The sequence below is a fragment of the Cavenderia fasciculata genome, assembly GCF_000203815.1.
Source record: "Cavenderia fasciculata unplaced genomic scaffold Scf_EUAJFUG02HR96I-5, whole genome shotgun sequence".
NCBI lineage: Eukaryota > Evosea > Eumycetozoa > Acytosteliales > Cavenderiaceae > Cavenderia > Cavenderia fasciculata.
Genome location: NW_004457624.1, coordinates 291,239 through 317,483, shown reverse-complemented (window position 1 = coordinate 317,483; position 26,245 = coordinate 291,239). Strand labels below are relative to the sequence as shown.

General features: G+C 35.6%; 7 protein-coding genes across 7 annotated transcripts; 2 read left to right on the top strand and 5 right to left on the bottom strand.

Annotated features, from left to right (window-relative positions):
- Window positions 1-244: 244 nt before the first annotated feature.
- On the top strand, window positions 245-3,638 carry redB (NADPH-cytochrome-P450 oxidoreductase; the record flags this gene model as incomplete). The annotated part of the gene is made up of 3 exons (XM_004350030.1): window positions 245-331; window positions 1,430-1,603; window positions 1,692-3,638. The coding sequence occupies 3 exons, from the start codon at window positions 245-247 to the stop codon at window positions 3,636-3,638; spliced, it is 2,208 nt and encodes a 735-aa protein (XP_004350080.1).
- Window positions 3,639-3,848: 210 nt separating this feature from the next.
- tmem14B (transmembrane protein 14 B) lies at window positions 3,849-4,316 on the bottom strand (the record flags this gene model as incomplete). The annotated part of the gene is made up of 3 exons (XM_004350029.1): window positions 3,849-3,994; window positions 4,063-4,194; window positions 4,265-4,316. The coding sequence occupies 3 exons, from the start codon at window positions 4,314-4,316 to the stop codon at window positions 3,849-3,851; spliced, it is 330 nt and encodes a 109-aa protein (XP_004350079.1).
- A 216-nt stretch (window positions 4,317-4,532) lies between these two features.
- On the bottom strand, window positions 4,533-7,313 carry DFA_11135 (uncharacterized protein; the record flags this gene model as incomplete). The annotated part of the gene is made up of 3 exons (XM_004350028.1): window positions 4,533-6,389; window positions 6,445-6,937; window positions 7,111-7,313. The coding sequence occupies 3 exons, from the start codon at window positions 7,311-7,313 to the stop codon at window positions 4,533-4,535; spliced, it is 2,553 nt and encodes an 850-aa protein (XP_004350078.1).
- A 100-nt stretch (window positions 7,314-7,413) lies between these two features.
- Window positions 7,414-12,125, bottom strand: DFA_11134 (EGF-like domain-containing protein; the record flags this gene model as incomplete). The annotated part of the gene is made up of 6 exons (XM_004350027.1): window positions 7,414-8,307; window positions 8,380-9,644; window positions 9,736-10,418; window positions 10,511-10,832; window positions 10,931-11,641; window positions 11,738-12,125. The coding sequence occupies 6 exons, from the start codon at window positions 12,123-12,125 to the stop codon at window positions 7,414-7,416; spliced, it is 4,263 nt and encodes a 1,420-aa protein (XP_004350077.1).
- Window positions 12,126-12,562: 437 nt separating this feature from the next.
- Window positions 12,563-22,050, bottom strand: ndrD (putative protein serine/threonine kinase; the record flags this gene model as incomplete). Its single annotated transcript, XM_004350026.1, has 6 exons — window positions 12,563-13,232; window positions 13,307-13,551; window positions 13,644-17,563; window positions 17,761-17,930; window positions 20,757-20,848; window positions 22,024-22,050. The coding sequence occupies 6 exons, from the start codon at window positions 22,048-22,050 to the stop codon at window positions 12,563-12,565; spliced, it is 5,124 nt and encodes a 1,707-aa protein (XP_004350076.1).
- Window positions 22,051-22,865: 815 nt separating this feature from the next.
- copZ1 (longin domain-containing protein) lies at window positions 22,866-23,724 on the top strand (the record flags this gene model as incomplete). The annotated part of the gene is made up of 4 exons (XM_004350025.1): window positions 22,866-22,877; window positions 23,009-23,153; window positions 23,270-23,417; window positions 23,502-23,724. 4 exons carry the CDS (start codon window positions 22,866-22,868, stop codon window positions 23,722-23,724), a joined length of 528 nt encoding a protein of 175 aa, XP_004350075.1.
- Window positions 23,725-23,859: 135 nt separating this feature from the next.
- DFA_11131 (leucine-rich repeat-containing protein) lies at window positions 23,860-26,001 on the bottom strand (the record flags this gene model as incomplete). The annotated part of the gene is made up of 2 exons (XM_004350024.1): window positions 23,860-24,141; window positions 24,355-26,001. The coding sequence occupies 2 exons, from the start codon at window positions 25,999-26,001 to the stop codon at window positions 23,860-23,862; spliced, it is 1,929 nt and encodes a 642-aa protein (XP_004350074.1).
- Between the last annotated feature and the right edge of the window lie 244 nt (window positions 26,002-26,245).

The window sequence follows — 26,245 nt, the reverse complement described above, 5'->3', positions numbered from 1 at the left end:
AATTGTAAGTTATATTGTAATAGTATATCTATCTATCTATTTTATTGTGGTGAGCATATTTTGTTTGTAACAAAAGAAGATATCAAGAATATACAATGATCACAACAAGCAAGGCGAATCAGACAAAGAAAAAATAAAAATATTGGGCGACTCTCACATTGAATGACATTTCAGATGCACTTCTCAAGACATCAAACACACACACACAAAGAGGTAGAGAACAAGATAAAAATACGATGGAATAATGATTGATCAACATCGTCATCATCATCGGCCTGACAGTTCAACAACAGATAGATACAGAACATCAACATCATCATACCACCAAAATGTGTGTTGTTGTTGTTGTTGTTGTTGTGGGGGGTTAGTGGGGATGATTCAGATAAAAATATACATCAATTTATGTTTGATCATCACCACCACGACTTTGGATAGAGGGAGATTGGATCAATCAAAACTTTACCCCCCAAATTGAATCAACTTTCTCTCTATTTATAAATATACATAAATCTACCTACTCTACTCTGCTTCTCAACCTAGGCAACCTACATTGGAGAGAGAGAGAGGAACTCACACTGCCAAAAACAACTACCTCCCCTTTCGATCCATATTTATACATACATATAAGCTATGCTAAAACTCTCTATCTATGTTGTTGCTTTTTTGGTTGACATACACGCGACACCAACAACAAACATCCAATATAAATATAAATCGACATAATTATCCCAAACATACATACAACATATTATTATTAATATTATTGGCCAACAGTTAATTATTATTATTATTATTTTATTTATGATATCGGAGAGGTAATATTAGAGAGATTATAGATTGGATTGGTGTGATAAATATCTATCTGTACAAATCCCACTCACACACACACATTGCCACAATTTATTGTCTATCTGAAACTTTTGTTTGTTTTTTATAATTAATCATCTTTTATGTATGTTTTTGGGAAACAAACCATCAACAACAACCAAACTATTTAATACCAACCAAGTAGAGTAGTGTATTAGTAGTAGTAATGTATCGTTAGTTATAATTAATTATAAATAATATTAATTGTGTGTGTTTTTTGGTGCTGGTCCCAATCGTATATTCAAGATCAAAAAAATGTAACTTAACGTTTTAAACTTATTTATTATTATTGTATTGTTTATTGGTTCAGTTGTACACCAACCTTTTTGTTGTTTTATTTTATTTTTTTAAAAAACTTTAAAACTCCAATCCATATACTATCATAGTTAGTTTTATTTATATTTATGTATAATGTATTAATAATTATATTTCTTTACTTTACTTAAATCTCTCTCTAGCAATTAAATATTATTATTTTCAAAGTTTATTTATTATTTTTTTTTTTTTACAAACCCGCCTTTTTTAACAATAATAACAACAACATTCAATATATATAAAAGAGATGATGGACATGATTGAAGAATTGGTAAATGAATATTTACCAACCATCATAGTGGTTGCAATCATTGTTTGTACCTACTTGTATATGAATAGACCACCACCTCCACCACCAAAGAGAGCAGTAGTCACCAAACCAGTCAAAAAACCAGAAGTACAATCATTTAAATCAAAAGAGGTAAGAAATTGAAACAATGACGAAATTGATTCAATATTGACAATATGGATATTAATTTACTTTTACTTTTAACTTTCCATTTACATAGAAATCATTAAAAATCTTTTTTGGAACACAAACTAGAACTGCAGAAGATTTTTCACGTGTTTTGGAAAAGGAAGCCAAAAAGATTGGTATTCCAGTTGATGTTGTCGATATGGAGTTGTACGATCCAGAGGATCTATCAAGCGAATACTTTGTCATGTTTATTGTGGCTACTCATGGTGAGGGTGACCCTACCGACAATGCCAAGGAGTTTTATTTGTGGTTGACAAGCGAAGACCGTCAACCAGCCAGTTTGAGCAACGTGCCATTCACCGTCTTTGGCTTGGGCAACAAGACCTACGAACACTACAATGCAGTGGCACGTGTGATTGACCGTCGCATGGAAGAGTTGGGTGGAAAGAGAGTGTCGGAGCGTGGAGAAGGTGACGACGACGCCACCTTGGAGGAGGATTTCATCCACTGGAAGAAAAACATGTGGCCAAGCGTATGCGAATTTTTGGGCTACGAACTCAAGTCTGCCGAGGACGACAAGTTTGTACCACGTTTCCGTATGGTCAACGTCGACGGCGAAGGACAGGATATTAGCAACCCATACATCAAAGTGGTGCCACCTCGCATCAAACCAAAGCTCGACAAGGACGGCAAGACCGTCTTGTACGAGATGAAGAACCCATACCTCGCCACCGTCGTTGAGAATCGTGAGTTGCACGGTGTTGCATCGGACCGTTCGTGTAGACATGTCGAGCTTGACATTTCCGGTACCTCACTCTCTTACACACCCGGTGATCATCTCGGTGTGTTCCCAGTCAACGACACGGAGCTTGTAGAAGCACTCATCACACGTCTTGGCGTTGATGGCGAGCAGATCTTTGCCCTCGTGCCACACGACAAGGCTGGTCGTGTCGTTGAGGCCTCGTTTGGCCCCGTCACCATCCGAAAGGCTCTCCATGAGAGTTTTGACATTACCAACCCACCCCGAAAGGCAATCATCCGTGCCTTGGCCGAATACACTGCCGTTGAAGAGGAAAAGAAGCGTCTGCTTCAACTCGCCAGCGAGGAAGCAACCGACGAGTACAACAACTACATCAAGCACGAGTTTAGATCAGTCGTCGATCTCCTTGTCCAGTTCCCAGGCGTCCAACCACCCATTGCTCACTTTTTCGAGTTAATGCCACGTATCCCCGCACGTTACTATTCCATCTCTTCGTCGCACTCGGCCACTCCTGGTCGTGTCACTATCACCTCTGTCGTTGTCAACTTTGTCAACGGTGCCAAACGTTTACACAATGGAGTATGCTCAACATGGCTCTCCAAGCTCGCTCCAGGTTCCAAAGTACCAATCTTTGTTCGTGAATCACATTTTAGATTACCACCATATTTTGGTGGCAGTAAAAAGACTACTACAACTACCACTACCACAACTACTACAACTACAACAACCATTTCAACCAATACAGTTATTAGTAGTCAATTAAAATCATCTTCATCACTTACAAAGTGTCCACCAATTATTATGATTGGACCAGGAACTGGTTTAGCTCCATTTAGAGGATTCCTTCAAGAAATCAAGTTTAAACTCCAACAACAAAAGAGTGTAGAGATTGCAGAAGCTGCCGATCAACCAGCACTCAACACCAAGGTATACTTTGGATGTCGTCGTGCCGATGTCGATTATCTCTACAAGGAGGAAATAGAACTTTACAAGAGCGAAGGTATCATTAGAGATTTAAGTGTTGCCTACTCTAGAGCCATCGACAAAAAGGTCTATGTCCAACACAAGCTCTTGGAAGACAGTCTATCGATTTGGGAGGCTCTACAACAAGGTGCTTACATCTATGTTTGTGGTGATGCTCGTAATATGGCCAAGAGTGTTCAACAAACTCTTCAACAAATTATTCGTGAACATGGTGGTGGTGATGAAAATGCTTCACAATCTTATATTGATGATCTTGGTAAATCTGGTCGTTATTTACAAGATGTTTGGTTCTAGAAAAATAAAAATAATAAAGAAAATCAAACATATAATAATATAATAATATAATATAATAATATAATATAACATTACAATAAAACAGATAATAATATTAACTTCTTAAAGAAAATCCAAATAATTTCTATTCCTGGTCAGGCTGATATATTGTGTACAAGTTTGTATGTGTTATCATTTATCATATGATTGGTTCCTCTTTATATTAAAAATTTAGATACCATTCTTATAGTCTAAAAACTTTTTAGTACTGTATGCGCAGGTAAGAAGAGCAGCACTTCCTACAATACCACCAGGCATAACCTTCTTTGATTGATAAGCTCTCTTGAGCATGATAGTTGCAAATGCAGCAGAGATACCTATAGTATATTGAAATGAATGATGTTATTGTATAATCACATTGATGAATGAATGAATGAATAGTTACCAGCACAAACACCGTGACCAACCTCAGGCTTCTCACCAATCAAATAACTAGTTCCAAAGTATAAAGCAGAAAAGACAGAACCACCAATTAAAGATGGTTTAGATCCTTTCATCATATAACCAGCGACACCTCCTACGAATCAACAATCAAGTTTTGGTTAGTAAAAGCAATCATTTATCATATCATATCATATGATTCATACCCATTAAAGCCAAGGCTCCCATTCCATTACTGATATGTTGTTCTCCAGCCATATTCTTCTAATTTATTTATCTCTACTCTTTTGTTAAAGACACAATGAAATTTCACTTGGGAAGATCACCTCCCATATGAAATTTTTTGTTTGGCCCGAAGCAGAAGAATGAATGCACATGTAATCATTACCTCTCTTTCTACATCTTTTTTTTGCTTTCTGACCCAACAACGTCAGACATTGGATCGATGATGTTATAATTAATTAATTGATTTATTTACATAATATTACAAATAGAGTAGTAGCCTGGGCCAGAGGTTGAGGCTACTTGAGGTGTTGGTGGTAATAGTATTGCAGGTGGTTGTTGTGATTTTACATATTGACAAATTAATTTAAATTGATTTTGATTAGTTTCCATTGATTGTTCCAATTGACTTGAAATATGATTAAATAAATCGATTGTTGGGTTGGAAATTCTATAATTATTTGTTTGCAAAGTTTGATAAAATTTAATAATGTGCCTTGAATTTTGTTTGAAATTATTATTATCATCATCGCTACCATGGTTATTAACAATTCTTGTCAATTGTTTGGTTAGATCAATAATTAATTGTGTTTTGGTATTTTGGTCAATTGTTTTTAGAACTAAAAGTACAACAGATTCCTTTATACAAAGTCCTACACTATCTTGTTGTTCTATTATTTGTGCAAACCATGGACCTAGTGTATCCATTGATTCCATCGCTACGCTAATTTGGGTCTCTTCCAAGTCTTGAAAACCCACTAGTGTTGGCAACTCGATAAATGAACTATCAATCATAGTTGCAGCCATTAAAAGTTGTTTGGCAGGTTTCTCTAGAGATTCTAGAATATCATTACCTACAAATTGACCAAATGGTTCTTTGTTTCCAAGTTGTTTACAGTACCTTTCAAATGCTTCTGTTCCATTTTTTGATTCTGTAAATATTTTTTTCATCTCCACATCTGTCTTTATCGTGTTGAAAATAGGGGTTAAATCATTCTTGTCTTTTCTAGAGTCGTCTTGAACACCGAGGATTTTAGAGATAATATTGTTGTAGCTATTATTATTATCGGTATTGTCATGAAATAATAAAAGACATGCAAATATTTTTGTTGCATAATCCATGAACCTTTTTGTGACTAGAACTGTTGATTTAACAAGATCAGCTTCCAAACTATTGACAGAAATATGAGTAAAGAATCTATGCTTTGTTTGAGTATAGTATTGTTGAAAGATTGAGTCGAAAAAGGTTTGAATGTCATAGGCAGACAATTCAAATGGTATGTTGATTATATCATTTGGATTTGGTGATATGTTGTGACGTGAGTTGATGATGGCTGTAGCATTGGAGGGGAGGTTCTTTAATAGCATCTCTAATTGACCAATATCGTTTGGAAAGTTGTCAAATATCATCAAATGATTTTGACTACGATACAAGTTTTGAATGGTCATGTTGACAGTTCTTATTAATTTCTCCAGAGTTGTGGATGATGATGATGATGATGACTCTCCGACTGCTTCCCCTTCTATTTGTGACCACCAAGTTTCTGGAATAAGCAATTTATCTGCTGCAATGTCTTTATAGGTCTTTTTTAAATCCAAACAATCAATCCAAACTGGTACCATTCCCATGGTCTCTCTTGCCATGATAGCGTATTGATAACAAAGTACACTTTTTCCAGTTCCACTACATGCGCTTATAGTGATCCACCTTTTAGTGCTGAGAAATGTCTTTATAATATTATGATACTTTTCATCCCATGCATAGAGTTTCGGATCGTTGAATGCACTTTGATTTAAAAACTCTACACGATTTGATTTCTTTGCCATGACAACCTTTCGATTCTCAAGTGCCTTGTCCAAATGTTCTGCTTTGATCACCTCTTCAAGATCCTTGACAACCTCTGCAATCTTTGGTCTCTTTTGTGGGTTAAAGCAAACACACCTCTTGATTAAATCTTTGCATTCATCTGGCCAATCCAATGCAGTTTCTATTGATTTCTCAACATCATCATCGACACCAACAAATACATTTGATAATACTACAAATATCAATACACCAAAACTATAAATATCAACATCATTTTGATATGAGATTGATCCTGATTGTTCCTATATTTAAAAAAAAAAAAAGAATAATAAAATTAATTAATTTTTAAAAATATACATATACATTTTGATTTGATTTACTTACAGGAGCCATAAATACAGGAGTACCTATACCAATAGTTGAAGCTTCACCTGTTATATCAACACGTGTTGATATACCAAAATCAGCAATATAAGCTCGATAATCCTTGTCGATGAGAATATTGTCTGGTTTAATGTCTCGATGAATCAAACTAATCGAATCACTGTGAAGGTATTCAATTCCCTTGGCAACATCACGTAGTATGATAAGTAGTCTTTCACCATTGATCAACTGAGAGTTACCAATGAGTGATGACAGTGAACCATTTTCACAGTATTGCATAATGATTGCTTTCTGTCCATCGGTTGTAGGTGCAGTACCATAGTACCCAATGATTTGATCACAACCGTTACCTTGATCTCTGTTTGATCTGATATGATTTAGAATATCAATTTCATTATCATGTTCCTTTTGTCTCTTAAACTTTTTACCTCCTTTTAATTCTGGTGGTACTTTAAATACTACATTACTAATAATAAAGAAAAGTAAGTCGAGTAAGATAAGAGAAATATATAAATATAAAATAAGATTTAGATATATTCAAACTATAGTTGATATCATCATCATCACCGTCATCATCATCATCATCATCATCATCATCATCATCATCATCATCATCATCATCATCATCATTGAACTTACATGATATCATCACCATCATCTTTAATTTCTCTTTCTTGAAGAGTATAACCTCGAGTAGTCTTTGACCTTTTAAAGCCATCTACAAGATAGAGGGACGAAGATTCTTCATCATTACCAGCAATCAAAGTGAAATGATGTGAACGATAGTAGAAGAATCTATGAGAAGGAGAATTGTACTCATCAATAGTAAATTCAGGTTCCATTGTTGTACAATAAGAAACTCTAGAGAAAAAATTGTAAAGTTTACCTGTTTTTTTTTTTTTTTTTTTATTTCATTTTATTTATTACATATTTTAAATTAAGTTAATTTAATGATTTACCAAGAGTAACCATTTCTATTTTACCACCACTAATTCTAATTAAATATTTCTTTCTAATGTACCAACCTAGTAGTATTGAACATGCAAGGATGAGAACGATACCACCTACAATGATACCGGCTATTTGTGGTTTGGAGAGAGTTGGTTTGTTGTCGCAGCCATAGTCGTCACCGTCGTGATCGATTAGCATCGATAGATCGGGATCAAGTTGTGCGTCGCTTGTATAGTAGGGAACGTTGATACCAATGAATTGACGTGTACCAGATGACTGTGACTGTTCAACGACAGAGTTTCGAATGACCGATTGTCTGCCGTCAATGATACCACTACGAATGAATCTTGCATAGACTGCAGACTCGCCAGCCTTTAATTTAATCCATTGAAGATCGTTTTGATCGTCGCCGTTACCAAGACCTAGCTCAGTACCCTTGCAAGCAGCGTCACTATCGCTACCCTCAATATTGATGGAAAGGTCTAGTATAACTTGAAGAGTATTGGTGATGGATTGGAACGGGTATGCACTCAACCCGATATTAATCTTGGTCGATGATGGAGGGAGGGATACCAACTGGTTACCAAATACAATGTCTTGTGCATTCTTGAACCATTGGACGGTTACTGTGACGGTCGTGTTGACAAAGGTCGTATTGGTCTGGTCGGTTGGCACAGACACATTGCTCGTGTACTGGTAGTTGAGCGAGTCCAGGCCAGAGTTGGTCAAGTTGCCATTTGTATTATTGGTAAACGTCCATTTCAAAAGTGGGTATTCTTGGTAGGTACCAGTCAACGTGTCAATCTCACGTATTGAATAGACCGACATGATACTGTAGATGAGGTTGTCGGTATTGTTGGTACCGATGATCACAGTTGGTTCGTCCTTTGTTATGTTGGGGATGATCTGGATCGTTGTTTGTGAGCATGTTGGACCGTACCACCCGTTTATACATACACATCCATTATCACCGCAGTACCCGTTGGAAGGCCCACCACACCCACTCGAGGGACATGGGATGACCGCTGGTGGAGTATACGGTGCGACGTAATCTTTGACAGGAACGGTCAAAACTGTCGACCGTACAATAGAAGTATCAGACTTTGATACGAGTGATACTTGGACACTAGTCATTGTCAATGGAACCTTTACATTTACTTGAATGGCAAATAGAGATGGGTTGGTATACATAATGTTAAACAGTCCAAGCCCGTCCACTTTAACGACGAGATCAGCTCCATCCCGCAAAGATGGTCCCGATGTGACAATCATCAACGAGCCACCATCTCGAGCGAGTGGTGCAACGGGATACCGTAACTCTAACCATTGCTGTTGGTCAAGTGGATAGCCAGCAGTACGAATGTAAAAAGGGTACCCCAATGATTTTAAATCGGCGCTTGACCAACTGGCCACATTCAAACTATTGTCAAATACATTGTGAATCGAGATGGACAGGTTACTGTACCCACCAAACCCATATGGAAGCGTTGTGTTGTAGGTATAGGTACCTGCACCATGTCCCAATGGGAATAGTGCGTTGGTGGTTGGTGACAAAACCACATATTTCCCACGATCGTTGAATAGATAGACTTTGGGTTGATGGTCAGTGGCTGTTGGCAACAGACTAAACTTTGGACCGCCGACATCAGCGACATTGACGATAATGCTAATATCTCGGTCCTTTGAGAAAGGATTGATGGTGGCCGGAGAGACTGTCACACCGGTCAAGGTTGGTGGGACGACATCCTGTTGGTCGGGACACGCTAACTGGACGAATGAATAGGAAATGATACCACTCATACGGATAAATGGGTCAATCAATGTATTTGACTTTGAGGAGGAGGGATAGCTTGACGACCATCCACTACGATCGACCAAATAAAGTTTGGTGATTGCAAATGTTTGTGAAACACATAGTGACCCATTGACTGTGAATTTAATTCGATGTGTACCCTCCAACATATCACCTCTAATCAATGTTGATTGATCCAATCTAAATATTCTTGGGATTGGATCAATATCAGAGCCAATACTAATCATACCATAATCCAACCCATTACCACGACGAACATTATCATCCGATACAATTAAATCTGAAATGTTAATTTCAATTCCCAATTCTACCAATTCATTTGTTTGTACTGTAATTATTGAATTAACAAATCCTGTTTGATTTGTATATAAATTAAATCCTAATACCATTGGTGGGAATTTATCCAAATCTAAAAGAAAAAAAAGAAAAAGAAAAAAGAAATATTAGAAATATGAATATATTTTCTTTCTTTTGTTTGTTTGTTTAAACATTAGACATACAATTTGATTTAACCTTTAATTGAGATGATTGACCAAGTACTTTGAATAAAGTTTGAGAATAACTTTGTTGATTGATGAAATAGTACAATGTGTCATTTCCCAAGTTTTGGGGTAACGTGAAATCAACACGATTACACCAGAGACGGTAATCAAAGTAGGATAGGACACTGATGATACCGTTGGGCAAGAGTGGTAAACTGACAGCAGCATTACTTGGTTGATTCAAATAGATAGAGATATTATAAATAACGTCTGGTGTATTGTAACGTTGGGTTAGATTAAACAACATTGATACTGAGGTTGGACCATAACTAGTATCAATATTGTTTGGTAGGAATTCTATACTTGTAAAATCAGATGGACGTAGTACAAGTTGAAGGATTCCCAAGTTACTTGGAACTGCATCATCTATTGCATTTAGGAATTGTCCAGGGTTGACAATAGTTGATGCTCCACTTGTATCAACCACTACAACACCATTATTACCACCAGTTGTTGTTTTTAATCTAGTTGGATTATAATTAATTTCAGTAACTGCAGTTCCAGAGGTTAAGTTTCCTCTTACAATCGATTCAACTCCCATTGTCACATAATCAAATACTCTAATTATTTGTAATCCAGTTGCTGAATTGGTTTCAAAATCAACTTGAACTAAACAACTGTATCCTGTAAATGATAAAAATCTAAAAATTAAAAAATATATCAATTAATATTTAATATTTAATATTTATAAACATAACTTATTTGTATGTTTGAATTTGTATGATTACATTACCTAACATTTAAAATAACTGGAGAAGATGCTGGAGGGGGAGATATAGCGGCAAAAGATTTAGATGCTACTGAAGCTTTGTAGGCACATGTAACAAATGTATTGGTGATTCCAGTTGGATAGATAAATGAGTTTTTAAAAAGCACTGTTTGATTATTTGTGGTTATTCCAAATGGTGCTGGTATATCTATCGAGTAGGTACCAGCTGTTACTGCCAAATTGCTATCTAAAAATGTTCCATTCAACATTACAACTGACATTTGTACCATAAAATAAAACTCTGGTGTTATTCCTGAAGATGCTAATGGTGCTGATAAATAGGTTCCTAAAAAAAATAAATAAATATTAATCAAAAAATATTAGTATTTTTAAAATATTATTATTATTAAATATAATATATAATATATATATCTATTTACATACCTTGTACATTGACATTTGGAGTAATCGTTTGTCCACCCTGTCTAAAGAAGGAATATGAATTGGTATCAGTGACTTGATACAAAAGATTTTGTACGTTTTGATTGGCAGGTGTAACATATGGTCTGTAAAATGTTAGATACTTGTCGTTACTATACACCTTTTGTAACATTTGAACACTAAGAAACTTGTTGTTTACAAAGTACTCTAAATTATTTAAATTATAATTTTCTTGATTATTATTGGTGTTGCCGACGTAAGGTACTGCAATTTGAATGGCAGAACTATATTGTTCCCAAACATTGACGGTTGGGGTTATTTGTGGATACATATTCAAGACCGAGAGAGTCACTAATTTACTTGGTGGAGGATTTGTATATAGTTGTCCGTAGACACCCAATACATAGGTATTCGAGCTACCGGCTTGTGTACTGACAACACTAAAGGACAAGAGTGGGCTATAGTTGGGTGCATATTGTACTCCATCCATATTGGGATTGAGTGACACTCTTAGTCTTATAGGATCGGTACTCGGAGATTGTGGGTATGGCAATACTGGAGTACACTGTAAACTATTTACATCCAAAGTAGAACATGTAATAGTTGCACCAGATATATCCAAATCTTGATCGATCAATACTTCAACCACCCATGTAGCATCTTCAACATATCTTGTAATATTTGATGATTTCATAGTTAATGTTGATGGTATTTCTAATTAATTCAAAAAAAAAAAAAAAAATTAATATTTAAATTATTAATATTCTTACTACTATTATTATTATTATTATTATTATCTATACAACATACTATAACAATATAACTTTGGTAATATGATTTCAGTAGTTTCCAAATCAGTTGAAGCATTGATATAGAGACCATTGGTTGTACCAAGTGGATAGGTTACGCGAAACCTAAAGAGTTGGACACTTGTGTTTGATGGTTGTGACATGATCATAGATGCCAATATTGGATACGATGGTGCAATTGTACGATTACTAAGATATTCAACCGATAGAGCATTTATACCTCGTGACAATGAACTATACAATGATACATAATATTCTACTTGACATTCTGTTTGACCTGTCATATTGGCTACACCAACCTCTGGTAAACTATATCTTCTTAATACTACCAACTCTCCATTTGTATCATTGATCATAAACATTAACATCAACAATGCTGCAAACATCATTATAAACATCGATGTTGTCTGAAAAGACACACCACCATTTTTTAGCATTGATAGTGTGTGTCTGTGTTTTTTGAGGAGATCACTAAACCGACTAAGATATTAAAAGTATATTGATCAAAAAAAAAAAGGTGTGAATTATATATCTATCTCTACTCTATACTATAGTATAGTATAGTATTTCTTACATTAATGTGTGTGCAATATAGGTTATGTTCTAAACCACTTCGCAAACTTCGTTACATGCAAAGGTCCACGACTTTCGTGTAACTCTTTATTTTTTATTTTTTTGATTTATTATTTTTTCGTCATCCAGCGCCAAAGACAATCATGTTGCAAATATCTAACTCGGGATCGTCTAGATCTGTAATGATACAATTAACTAGTTACTATTACTATATAAGGGGTTCTAAAAAATATATTCTACTTTTACTTTGTTTTTATTTTTTAGATAAATTCGATTGAGGAGAGTTTGTGACAGACTTGCTCGATACTCTAAGGATAGGGGTTTTAGGTTGATATCCGTGAACATTGGGACTGGTGGGAGTTGGTGGTGTTTGACTTGGTGTAGTGGTGTAATTGCCACCTTGTGTTGTATTATTGGATGAAGATGGATGATAATTATTAAATGATTGGGTCTTTGAGTTTTGTGATTGAATAATGGGTGAATTGGCACACGATGTATTTGGACTGTTGAGTGATGATGTACTAGTGGCACGAGAAACACACTTTTCATTCTCTACATAGAAACTCTTGATCAATCCCTTGACACGGGCACCTTCAACAACCGATGGAAAACGTTGAAAGTTGAAACCACCAAATGGCATATTTCTAAAGGACGTGTCTTCGTCTAGAGGAGGAGACTGGTCAGGTTGGTTCTCACCTCCCTCTGCAGCTTCTTGAGCAGCTTCCACCACTTCGTCATAATCATTGTCAGCATCACTTTCAAGTTCTTCAGCTCCTTCAAAATAAGATGTATCTAATTCATTCTGTACTTGTGGTACAAATGGAGGAACAATCTTGTGTACATTATCCCAATCCAATCCTTCAAAATAAATATGTTTCTTTAAATCATCTCCTGTTGTTCTTTTTTCTGGATCACATAATAATCTTGAAAAAATAAAAACAAAAAACAAAGATTAATATCATACTTTATCTTTTTCTTTTTTTTATCTATTACTTACACTTTTAATAAATCAAGAGCATTTGAAGAAACCAAATCAGATAAATAATTCCAATCCAAGATAGTTTTCCAATCCATTATATTTTTGAATACTTCTTCTGGAGTATCACCTCCAAATGGAGTTTCACCAAACAACATTTCAAAAAATACAACTCCCAATGACCAATAATCATAAGTCATATCATACCCTTTTCCAGTCAACATTTCAGGTGCCATATATTCTGGTGATCCAACTTTTGAATATGTCTAGAAACAAATAAATAAAAATAAAAACAAGATTAATATTATTATTATTTATAATTATTATTTTCTTTTCTCTCTTTTTTTTTGCTACTTACAACTTTATGTTCATGTTTTTGTTCACGTTTTTTATCTTTATCTTTTGATCTTGCAACGATACTAGTAAGTTGATTTTGACTATTATCATTTTCCTTGTTATTTAAAAGGTTTCTCCAAGTGTTTTGGTATTTCGAGTTGCGACTGATGAAACCTTCTTTGCTAAGACCAAAATCAATCAATTTGAGATGACCATTTTTATCGACGACAAAGTTACTTGGTTTAATGTCACGATGAATGTAACCGAGCTTGTGAAGAGATTGAATGGCAAGAACCATTTCAGCCATATAGAAAGATGCAATATCATCTTCGAGTCTGGTAAGGTTATTGAGTAGGGCACGGAAATCACCTCCACAATGATACTCCATGGCAAGATAGAGATATTGGGAATCGTGGAAACTATAGAGTAGACGTGTAATCCATTGCGTCTCTTCCTTGTGAGTATGTGGAATCATCATAACAGCCTTTTCCTTTGATACACTAGTCATTTGATTGGCACGATGATATGAATTCTTTCGAATCACCTTGAGAGTGACAATTTCATTTCCATCTTTTTTGCGTGCAAGATAGACTTTACCAAATCCACCTTTACCAATAGCCGTCAACTTTTGAAAGTCACTTGGACCAATACGAGCACGTTTCGATCTTAAATAAGTAGTCTCTTTGGTGAGATGCTCTTTAACACATCGACCCCATGCAATTGAACTTTCACGTATACCACTCTCCAATAGAACCTGTTTGAGTGTTTCCATTCTCTTGCTACGTTGAATGAGATAGTTTTCCAACTCTCTATAATAATGATTGAAATAATTATCTAAAATCTTAATTCTCTCTTTCAACGCCATCGATATTGGTTGTTCAACCAATGATGGACGACGACCAGCTTGTAATAAATTATTTCCACCATTTAAATATTTGTTAAATCCATTTTGATAATTTTGATTTGTATTATTATTTTGATTTTGATTATTTGTATGACCATTACTATTAAATTTATGGTGGTGATGATGATGATGATGGGTTACGACATGACCATTACTATTGCCGTTACCATTACTACTGATTTGGTGTAATTTACTACTACTGTGTAATCTACTACCACTACCTGACAGACTAAACAAAGGATTGGCTTGATAGGAACATGGAGAGGATGGAAGGTCGAGGAGAAAGTCGTCATTGTCTTCGAGACTGCTGACAGGACTAGTGTCTTCAACCGACATTAATAGTTGGGTACGTTTGAAACTTTTACTGCTGGTCGATAGGAACTTGCAGTAACTTGGTGACCAACTGCTACTTAGTGGGTTGGCCAATGCGGCACAGCTCGCGCTGAGACTGCTGCTAGAGGTAGTATTCGTATTCGTAGTGGTCGTAGTGGTGGTGTTGGTAGACATATCGGTTTTAGTACTACCAAGCATCGAGCTGCTAATGGTAGCGGTTGAAGTATTATTGAAATAATTGGCATGTGCAGGAAACATGTTTGCGAAAACATTGCATTCTACATTGTCATGAACAATCATTTCCTCGGCCACTTCAATCAAGTAGAACCGACGTAGACGGAATCCAATCAATAAAACAGTGTCGTCTAAAAAGTCGTATGGATTAAGTGAACAACACAACTTGAATGACCAATAAGGTTTATCAACCTTGGAAGATACATGCTCGATAACATCCTTGACAGATGTATGTTGTACGACAATATGTGACCAATACAGTTGTGCTGTATTATTGGGTAATCCAGTATTACTAACTTTTAATTCAGCCTGTTCAATAACTGCACCAGTAGTACCAGTACCAGTACCGCTACTGCTTTGACTTGGTTCTTCATCGTCGGTTAATGGGATATAATAGACACGAATCATCGAACTGATTGGAGACATACATCTCTCTGGACTAGACTGATCATCCGGTGAATTTGAACCACGTGGTGCCATAGCCATTGGAGGTGGTGATGATGGAGCTGCAGACACCCATTTACTAATAGATGCTGCTCTCACTAAATTATTATTATTATTATTATTAATAGTATTACAATGATTGGTGATAGTGTTATGATTATTATTATTTGATGATAATAATTGATTATCACTCATAGTTCTCATAGCTTCTTGTTTTTGTTGTTCTTTTTGTTCTTGTTGTTTTAAAAATTGCATTTGTAGATCCATCTTGTTTTGTTCGTTTGGAATGGGATTGTTCGATCCCCACCAATGATGTGTACCTATTTTTGGATTACTGTAACTCGTCTGGAGCATTGGCGATGAGTTTACACCCAACTGTGGTGCAGATGTTCTAGTTTGCAATTGACTCTTTATCTTGGCTGGTGAATGCCAAATTGCCTTTTGTTCTAATCCTCTTGGTGATAATTGTTGTTGATCAATATTATTTTGATTATTATTCGTTGAATCTTGTTGATGATGGATGATGATTTGAGCAGAATTTAAAGATTCGGTTGATGGAAGGTTAATGATGGGTGGCATTTGAGTTACACAGTGGTGGATGAGTGTTGGTGTACCAGGTGCTGGTGTAGTTGGATTAGATTGAAGACCTTGTTGTGCGATCTCCATTATATCAATCGATGAAATCGTACGATTTAAAATAGATTCTTCACATTGACTACTTATTCTACATGTCATTGGTTGTTGTTGTTGTCCAAGTTGTTGTAAGTCTCCAGTATTAACAATATTAACCTCACCACAACTATCTGATAATGTTTGTTGTTGTTGATGATGATGATAATGATGGTTATTGGGTTGATTATTTTGTTGAAGTTGTATTTTCTTGTGTTTATAGATTGATGAGACATCTTGTAAATGTGGAATGGGTGATGGGATGGGAGTTGGGATTAGGATGGCATATTTACCAATATTATTGCCACTACCATGTAATTGGTCCAAATCTTCATCGTTTGAAGATGCCATTGAACAACTTGAATCTTCTCTATTTAATATTGGAATGGTTGGGATTGGTGGTAATAAAATAGACGGTTGTTGATTGTTCGTCTCTACAACTACGACTGCAGCAGCAGTTGTTGATGTTGTTGTTGTTGTTGATGGAATCATTGGAAGAAGTGTAGCACTCCCAGATGGAGTCAATAAAGTGGGAGGTGTAGATATAGTTGTAGTAGTAGTATTATTGGTAGTTGGAGTAACAGCAAGTAATAAAGAAGATGGATCTCCAGAGAATTGGTTGAGTTCGTGTTTAGTGCTAATATAGTTGATGTTTAGGTTATTGCAACTGTGACTAGATTGTAGCATGTGTTTTTTGTTGACCGACTTGGTGTCAATCGAGGTGGATGAACTAGTACGGGTAAATTTAAATCGTTTCAAAGGTGACAGCGATGTCTTTGTGGAAGGTGATGAGCTGGATGAATCGGCTCGATGGTTGTACTGGAATATTGAAAAAAATTGAAAGATGGAGCGTCTCTTTGTCGACCCAGTCTGTGCTTGGCCAGACGAAGTTGAATTATTAGCCGTTGATATATTACTATTACCATTGGTTCCACTTGGACTATAATTACTTGTTATAATATTATTTGTCGCGACATGTTGATTTGAAAAATAAGTTGGACTATTTTGATTACTATTATTATTACTACTATTTTCACTACCACTATTACTATTACTATTACTACTATTTATATTTATATTTTGATTTATATTACTGTAAAGAGAGTTTGTACTATTACTCTTTTTACGTGATAATAAGTTTCCAATCCATCCAAATTTGTTGGATTTATCTTTGGTGACTGGTTGTTGTTGTTGTTGTTGTTGTTGTACACTATCCAACGATTGTTGTGGTTGTTGGTAATAATCTGTCATGTTGCTTGTTGAATCGATAAGTGATCGTGGCGAGTCTAAACCCGTTGGGTCGGAAAAAGTTGATCGAGGTGAATATTGAGGTGGACTATAATCCATATTTTGTATAACTATAACTATTAATTGGTTGGTTGATTTCTTCTGTTTTGCTTTTTGTTTTTTGTGATTTGGGGAAAAATAATCTTGATGATGAGGTCGATAAATTTGTTTGTTGTTTTAAATATACATTAATATTACTATTATTATTATTATGATTATTATATGATAGATTTACAAATATTATTACATATTAATCAAAAAATATTACTACTCTTATTATTATTACTATTATTATTACTATTACTATTATTGACTACTAATATACTATGAAAATGAATATGGATATTGGATATTGATATATTGTTATTATTGATGATTGGACGGATAATAAAACGAATATGTTTTCGGACGGCTGATTGATTAACTTGTTGTTCGTATCTGTTAATTAAAATTGTAATTTTGGGATTGGAATAGTTTAGTATTTGGTTAAAAAAAAAATCAAATCAAATGGTCAAATAAATAATAATAATAAATTTGGTGCGACGATAATTGTTGTTGTTGTTGTGTTGTTGGTTATTATTGTTGTGTGTGGGGGGGATTAATAAATAAATAAATAAATAATGATAATTATTAAATTGATTGATTGAAATGAACTTTTAAGGATGGAAATTTAACGACAACGACTATGTCGATAATAATAATAAATGTGGTATGGTATGGTAATGACAATATAATATAAACAGCAATTATTATTATTATTATTGGATTCTACTGTAATACTGCTATGTTTGCTTATGTCTGCCTGTCTATTCGTTGTTATATATTTATATATATATAAATAACAGTCACCCCCCTTTTCCCTTTGTATTACCAGTCATTGGAATCACCTGAGTGATTGAAAAAAAAAAAAGAAAAAACAAACAAACAAACAATAGAGATATAAAATCTAACTGACTGACTGACTGACTGCTCTAATAATAATATGTTGTGCTCTTTAACCAAAATGAATGGAAATTCAATTCCATCCATATTATTATTATTATTATTATCACGTGACCAATAATACACATCACTCACATTATATTAAATATTAATATTAATTATTAAATTATACCTATTATCTATTGTATCTAAATTCTGATCTACTTGATAAAACAACTAATCTATCTATAAATTATTATTATTATTATTATCACTAGTTGATGATGATGATGATGATGATGATGTACAGTCTATTGCTCCTCCTGTTATGATGATGATGATGATGATGATAATGATAATGATTTATGATTGATTGATTAATTGATTGATTGTTTGATTGATAGATAAATATCAATCTTTTAAATTTAAAAACATAACAATAACCACCAACCATACAAAATGGAATAACGTTATTCCATTGACGCTGAGGGTAGGAGGAGTAGGAGTATTCCTTCCTCCATTTCCTTCCTTACTCCCTCCCAGCTCTGGTTTGTTCATCATCACACAAACTGCTTTGCTGCCAGCTGCTCTGCTGATGCTGTTTCTTCTTCTCCTCCTCCTCCTGTATTTTGATTTGTGAGAGGTCAAACAGCAAGCACACTTCCAAGGAGGAGGTTTTGATTTGATTTGTTCGAATCTGGTTGATTCACAATTGTTTGATAAGTTTTGATTTTTTTGGTGGGTGAGGGGGGTGGTTGGTTGGTGTATGTATAGGTGGGTGTGTGGGTGAACAATGTGTTGACCGCTGCTGCTGTTGTCATTTTTTTTAAATGTGGCAATAATATTTGGATTGGATTGGATCCAAATCCATCATGTCTCTAATCTTTGCACTGATGTTTGTTAGATTCCAACAACACCTATCTATCTATCTATCTATAAATATATTAAATAACCAACCCAACCTCCTAACCCAACCCAAGACAAACAGACCAAAAAAATGATCCAATCAGAAAGGGTCTTTGTTGGTTGGTTGGTTGGTTGGTTGTCCCATTCATTGTTGTTGGAAAGCCAATTACAATTTGATCTAAAATATCCTCCACCCATCTTTCCCTCCTTCCATTTTCCTTTTTTCAAAGATTTCTAAAAAACAAACACACAAACAGTTTGATTGATTTAGATATATAAATACTGACTTTTTTTTGTTTAGATGTTGCTAATACTAGTATTGTTGTTGATATCCATAAATATATATGTATGCTGTAAATCTATTGTATTGTATTGTATTGTAGTAGTCAACTATTAAAAGAATCTAGTAAAGTTAGTTATGGTTGTTGTTACTGTTCCAATTGGAATTATAGAATGTGATGATGTATCTATCAACAACAAGTTGAATGAATGGAATTTTAGTGTAGTGTAGTGGCAATCAATCAATCAATTAATCAATCTGATCACTTTTGTTGGTTGTATATATATATATATGAATATTTTAAATTGGTTATGGTTATTGTAATTGATGATCGAGATTTATGACTTTAGTTATTGGTTTGTTGTGTTTGTTTGCTGGTTGGCTGTGTTTGTTGTGTTTCCTTAAACCTTATCTATAATCTTTTCTCTTTCACTCTTTTCTTTGGTGATGTTGCAACAAGCTTCTTTGATGATGTTGATGTTGTTGATGATGATGATGGTTCCTACCTTCCTACTTTGTGTTTATATGTGTCCTATTCAATTCAATTTCTCTCTCTCTCTTATTTTGTCTTTAACAACAATAGCAACTACTACTCTAGTACTACTAATACAACAACTACTACAAACAAACAAAACAACACTACTTTTATAATATTAATTATCAATTAATTTGATGATGATGATCAATAATGGATGGAGGATAGAGAGAGAGATGGGAAGGAGGAGCAAGAAGAATAGACACAGATTTGACTAATTTATATATATCTCCCCCAACCCCTTTCAATCCTTCCTCATCCATCCAACCTATATTCATTCATTCATTCATCCATCAGTCCATAATATTAAAAAAAAAGAAAAGGATCCCTTTTTGTGATTGATCGGTGTGTGTGTTGTGAAAGAAAAGAAAAGAGGGTGGTGATTCAAAAGGAGGGTGATGAAAATTTATGTTATGTGTGTGTGTTGTTCACCCCTCTATCATAACAAACTGATCGTTGATGTTCTACAAGTAGTAGTACCCAGTAATGGCAGTGAAATTATTATTATTATTATTTGTGTTGTTGTTATTACTACTATTGTTATTGTTTTGTTTGTCTATTGTTGTTATTACTGTTTAGAGGAGTTTGTGTGTACGTGTGTGTATGTGTGTATTTAAAACACCTTAAAACATCGACGATAACTGCTGGTATATCGTTGTAATAATTTGAGTGAACAACAACAACGGCTACTACTGTTTTAGTGTTGATTTCCATCTATGGAATTATTATTATTATTGACTGATTGTCGATTTCTAACCAGTTTGGCAATGATTGACTGATTGATGGGGGGGGGGGGGGGGGGGTATCAGTCGATTTGGAAAAATAACATCGTCGATGAAATATAGAATATAGACCCCTCTACTACCTCTGTACTATTGTCTGGCGGTTATTATAATTACAATAATTAAATATATATTTATATTTACCTCTATTATTATTATTATTATTATTGGTATATCTTCACCATCAAATAATCAACAACAAGTATATTTAATGGTTGGTTGGTATTATTATTATTATTATTGTTGTTGTCGTTGTTGTTGTTGTTGTTGTTGTTGATTGCACGAAGCTAAAGATTGAATTTCACAAACAATGAATTTAAATAAATATATGGATGGATGAATGAATGAATGAATGGGGTGGTTTTTGATTTATATGTATGGAAATCACACACAGATGTGATGAGATATATTTAGAAATCATGGCACGCGTAGCACATGTATAACAAATATATATACAGAATTGAATTTCAGATTACAAGATAATCCATCCATCCATCTTAGTAGATCATGTATGGGATGGGATAGGGGGTGGGGTGGTGGATAAAGTGGGTGTGTGCGAGACATGGATGGAAATGGATTGATGGATTGATTGGATAGGATTTCTCCTGTCATTGATCCATCGATCGATCCACCATTGGTAGGGTACAGCATTGGTAAACTTACAGTTTTAGATTAAATAAATCAAGTTGGAGTTGGCTATCAAATCGTCGATTTCCTGTTTGTGTCTATTATTACTACTCTTTCTTTCTTTCTCTTATCCTATCTTTTATATTTATCTATTATTGTGTTGAACTGTATTTGGAAAATAAGAGAGAGAAAACAAAAAAGTGTTGTTGGATTGGCGGAAAATGAGATTATGAATAATGTGAATGAATATGAATGGCGCGAGGAGAAGGAGGAGGGAAGGTGATGTGAATATGTTATATATTATATTATATTACTATTTATATTTTTAATTAATGAAGTTTCTATGATCGGTGTGTATATATATAAAATAGGGATGATGATGAGGATGGGATGAAAAGTAGTAAAATAAGAAGAGGGTAGAGAGTAGAGAGATTGTTTGAAAAATGAGGAATAAGAGATTGGTAGTGGGGAAACCCTTACCCTTACAGTCCAACAAAAACCATCCATCTCTTACTCGCTCTTTCTCCTTCCCCTCTTCTTATTTTGCTGGTTCCCGACTTTTTCATTATGTTGTTTGGTTGTTTGGTTGGTTGGTTGGCTTGGCTGGTTGGTTGGATTGCATTGATTGATGAGTATTATTTAAAGAAGCAGTTTTAAAAGATGATGATAGCCTATGTAGCCATCCTCCTCGTCTTCGCCACTACCACTCACTCACACACACCATTTGGGGGGTGTTACACACAAATCTATTTTAGCTGTTTTGGTTACGATTTGGGAGTTTTGATAGCCCAATAGATGAAGCGCTGTGCGTGTGTGTCTTTTTTGAAAAGTAGAGCAGATGAAGCAGGGGTGATTCGGATCGGTGTCTTTCTGCAAGGATGAGGCGATGAATACCAACCTACTTTCTAAATTAGGCTACTAATCATTTGAGGAGGATGATGATGATGATGATGACGATAATGTTGTTGTTGTAACCCCTTTAGGCTTTTAATCTGACATCGATATAGTAATCTTAAATCTATCTATCTATTTCTAAAAGATGACTATGCAGTAGTAGTAGTAGTAGTAGTAGATTATTATTATTGTATTCATTATTCATTTCATTTTGTTGTATGTTTAGGATATGTCATATATCTGTCTTGTCTCGTATGATGATAATGACAATGAGATGAAAATGAGATGAGTCACGCTTGTGTGGTGCACAAAAATAATGAACTTCGTTTGGGGCAAAAATGAATGAAAAGTAGTACTTTACTTTCAATATCCATCATTCGATCGACTACTTTGTACTTGTATTACTACTTATAAATAACAACGAAACGATGGCATCATATGTATGTTAGATTATGATCTTTTGATCTTTTCATCAATCTCAATCAATCAATCAATCAATCAATCAATCAATCATATTGACACTCTTTATCTGTATCTATTATTACATCAATATATATATATAAATATTTAGATCTATTTAGTAAAGTTCTTCTTTATATTGGATAATAAAGGAAGTAGAGTAGTTGCCAAATACTATGATGACTCTGAATTTGATACAACTGTGAAACAAAAGGCATTTGAAAAGAGAGTATTTGATAAGACTGCTAAAGTTAATGGTAAATAGAATAGATAGAGATAGAGGATAGAGATACTATACTATATAGTATACTATACTATAGTAAATAGAGATTTGACATTTGTTTAACAAACTATCTTGATTATCTAAATATAGGAGAAATATCAATCTTGGATAGTTTTACAATCGTTTATAGAACTTATTCAAATGTTACAATCTATATGGTAGCTGACAATGAACAAAATGAAGTTGCTTTACTCAATGTATTAAATACCTACACAGATACTCTTCACACAATCTTGGAGTATGTATAAAGATGACGATGATGATAATATCTCAATTCAAATGATATCATAGGTTGAACTAACAACTGTTGTTATCTCATCAGTAGTAATATCAACAAGAGGAATCTATTGGAAGGTGTCAATTTCACATTACTTGCATTGGATGAAATATTAGATGATGGTATTGTTTTAGAGAGTGATTCAACTATCATTTCAGATCGTGTTGGTATTAAAATAGATGGTGGTGATGATTTGGATAGTTTGGATCAATCACTTGGTCAAGTTATGGCTTCTGCAAGAGAACAATTAGTTAATTTCTTAAAGTAGTCAAAATAACTTAATAATAATAAATAATAATAGTAAAGAAAGAAAGAAATGAAAGTACAAGTTGGATTAATTACAAAGGGGTTTATCAATCTCTCTTGGAGATTGAAAAAAAAGGTATTTATTATATATATTAAATTAATGATATACACATTGATTATATTTAAGATTTCTAAGATTACTCATAATTGTTATATTATTATTAGTGTTGATTGATGATACAAGGGTTGGTGAATTGGGAGAAGAAACTTGGTTAGTTAAAAAACTATTACTCTCGGGTGAAGATGGAGGGGATGGGTTTGGAGTGGAAGAAGCAGATGATGATGAAGCAGAGGAAGCAGAGGAGGAGGCAATTTGAATTTGATCACTACTAGTATTACGCAACAACTGTTGATGATTCTGGTTGGCGATGGAAAGTGCCTTGAGAAGGTTATTAAAATTGGAGATGGGGATATTGTTGGAGCTGATATCGACCGACAGTTGGTTGTTGACCTCGAGCAAGTTGGATAGACTCTGACACTCTTTTTTGCCCATACCAGTGTTTTCAAGGGACAGCTTGGACATGGTGGGATGAGTTTGCAGGGTGAGGAAGAACTCGGACATGGCCTCGGCGGTGAACTGGTTGTTTGATACATCGAGTGCTGTGAGGGATCGGTTCTTTTTGAGCGAGTCGGCCACCAAGAGAATGTTGAACGAGTGTAGTTTGGTGTTGGCAAGGTTCAACGAGACGAGCGTAGAGTTGGTTTGCAGCGAGATGCAGATGGATCCGCCGCCTTGTTGGTGGAGTTCGCAGTTGGAAATGTCGAGTGAGGTGAGCGTGGTGTTGGCAGCGAGTGCGTAGCCGAGATGGTTGCCCGTCTGCGAGTTGAGGGTGCCTGCGAGTGAGAGCGTCGAGATGCGAGACTGCGACTGCTTGATCATGTCTGACAGCGAGCCAAAAGCGCGCGACGAGAGGTTGGCACGGTTCAATGCGAGACGCACGAGTTTGCTGGGGATGATGCTGACGAGGAGTGCTTGGAACCCGGCGTCCCAGCGCATGGGACACTCGCTAACATCTAAAAAGTAGAGTGTCTGGTTATGTTGGATGAAACGTGAGAGGATATGTACAGAGTCGTCGTCCATTTGCAGGCCGCCCAACGAGAGCGACGACAATGCTAGCGACGCGGCATTGTTGGCGAGCGATGTGAGCAGGTTGGCGACCGAGGGTGGGTCGACCAGCGGGTTGTCCGACAGGTCAAGCTCGACCAGCGAGTTGTTGGACGCGAGGATGGACGACAGCTCCTCAAAGTCCTTGTTGATGAGACCGCAGTGGGGCAATGCCAAGACGGACAACTTTTGTGTGAGATGAGGGTAATCAAAACGGGAAAAGGTCTTGAGATTAGAGTACTCGTTGGAGAGACAACGCAGACGCAGCTCTGTGAGGTTGGGGTTGACGGCCAACACCTCTTTGAACGTTTCGATGGTTTGTGCACCGGTAAAGGTCATGCGCACACTGGTCAGCGATGTATTGTCGACGAAAAAGTCGTGTAGTCTGAGTGCCTCCTCGCGATTGTCAAGTGACGCGTTGACAAGGGTGAGCGAGGCGATGGCGTGGGTATGCTCGAGCAAGTCGATGATATGGTAGATGTGTTCGGCCGAGGCGTTGTGAATGGTGACGTGTTTGAGCGAGCGTTTGGAGCGCAGTGCCTGGACCAACAGACTAAAGTCGCGACTGTCCACCTTGTTGAGATCAATGTCTAGTTGCGAGACACGGTCGATGCGATCCAAGTAGAGCATGGTGTATTTGAGGTTGATGGCACTATCGGTCAACGACAGACGACCCAGTTGGATCGAGTCCACCGATGGGTACATATAGGCAACGTATCCAAGACACCGTTCGATGAGCTCTCCCTTCATCTTGAGCGACTCGTTGCGCACAAAAAATGAGTTAATGTCAAATTTTTGGCCATTGATTCTTGAGAGTGTACGCCAGTGACGACACACCAAACAGACGTCGATGAATGCTTGTGACACGACTCGGTTCGAGTGTACTAATCCGAGTACGGTAGATAATACGTCGTATGGCAGTTTGTTGATGGCTGGCTTTTCATTGTTGTTGCTATTGTCCAAATGGAGACTCTTGGCGATACTACTCGACGAAGACCCGAGACTACTCTTTCTGCCAGTTGTAAAATATTTGGTGATTGATTTTTTCAAGGACATTTTCAAAGTCTTATTGCTATGATTCTGTATCACTAAACAAGAGGATAAATGGTTTAATGGTTGTTCGATTTGCATCATGTTGGTTTTGGTAAAATGTCAAATGAATGAAATGGTTTCGGTTGCCAGAGAGGAGAGAGAATGGGGTGTTTGGGAATCAAGGGTTTGGGGCAAAAAGAAAAAAAAAGAAAGATTAAATAGAACAATAATATTATTATTATTTATTGTTGGAGGGTGCCCGTATTCCTATAGTACTATTATTGGTGTGGTGACTTAAATTTAGTGGTTTCAAGACAACACTTCAGAGTGTGTTGTCAACAATACA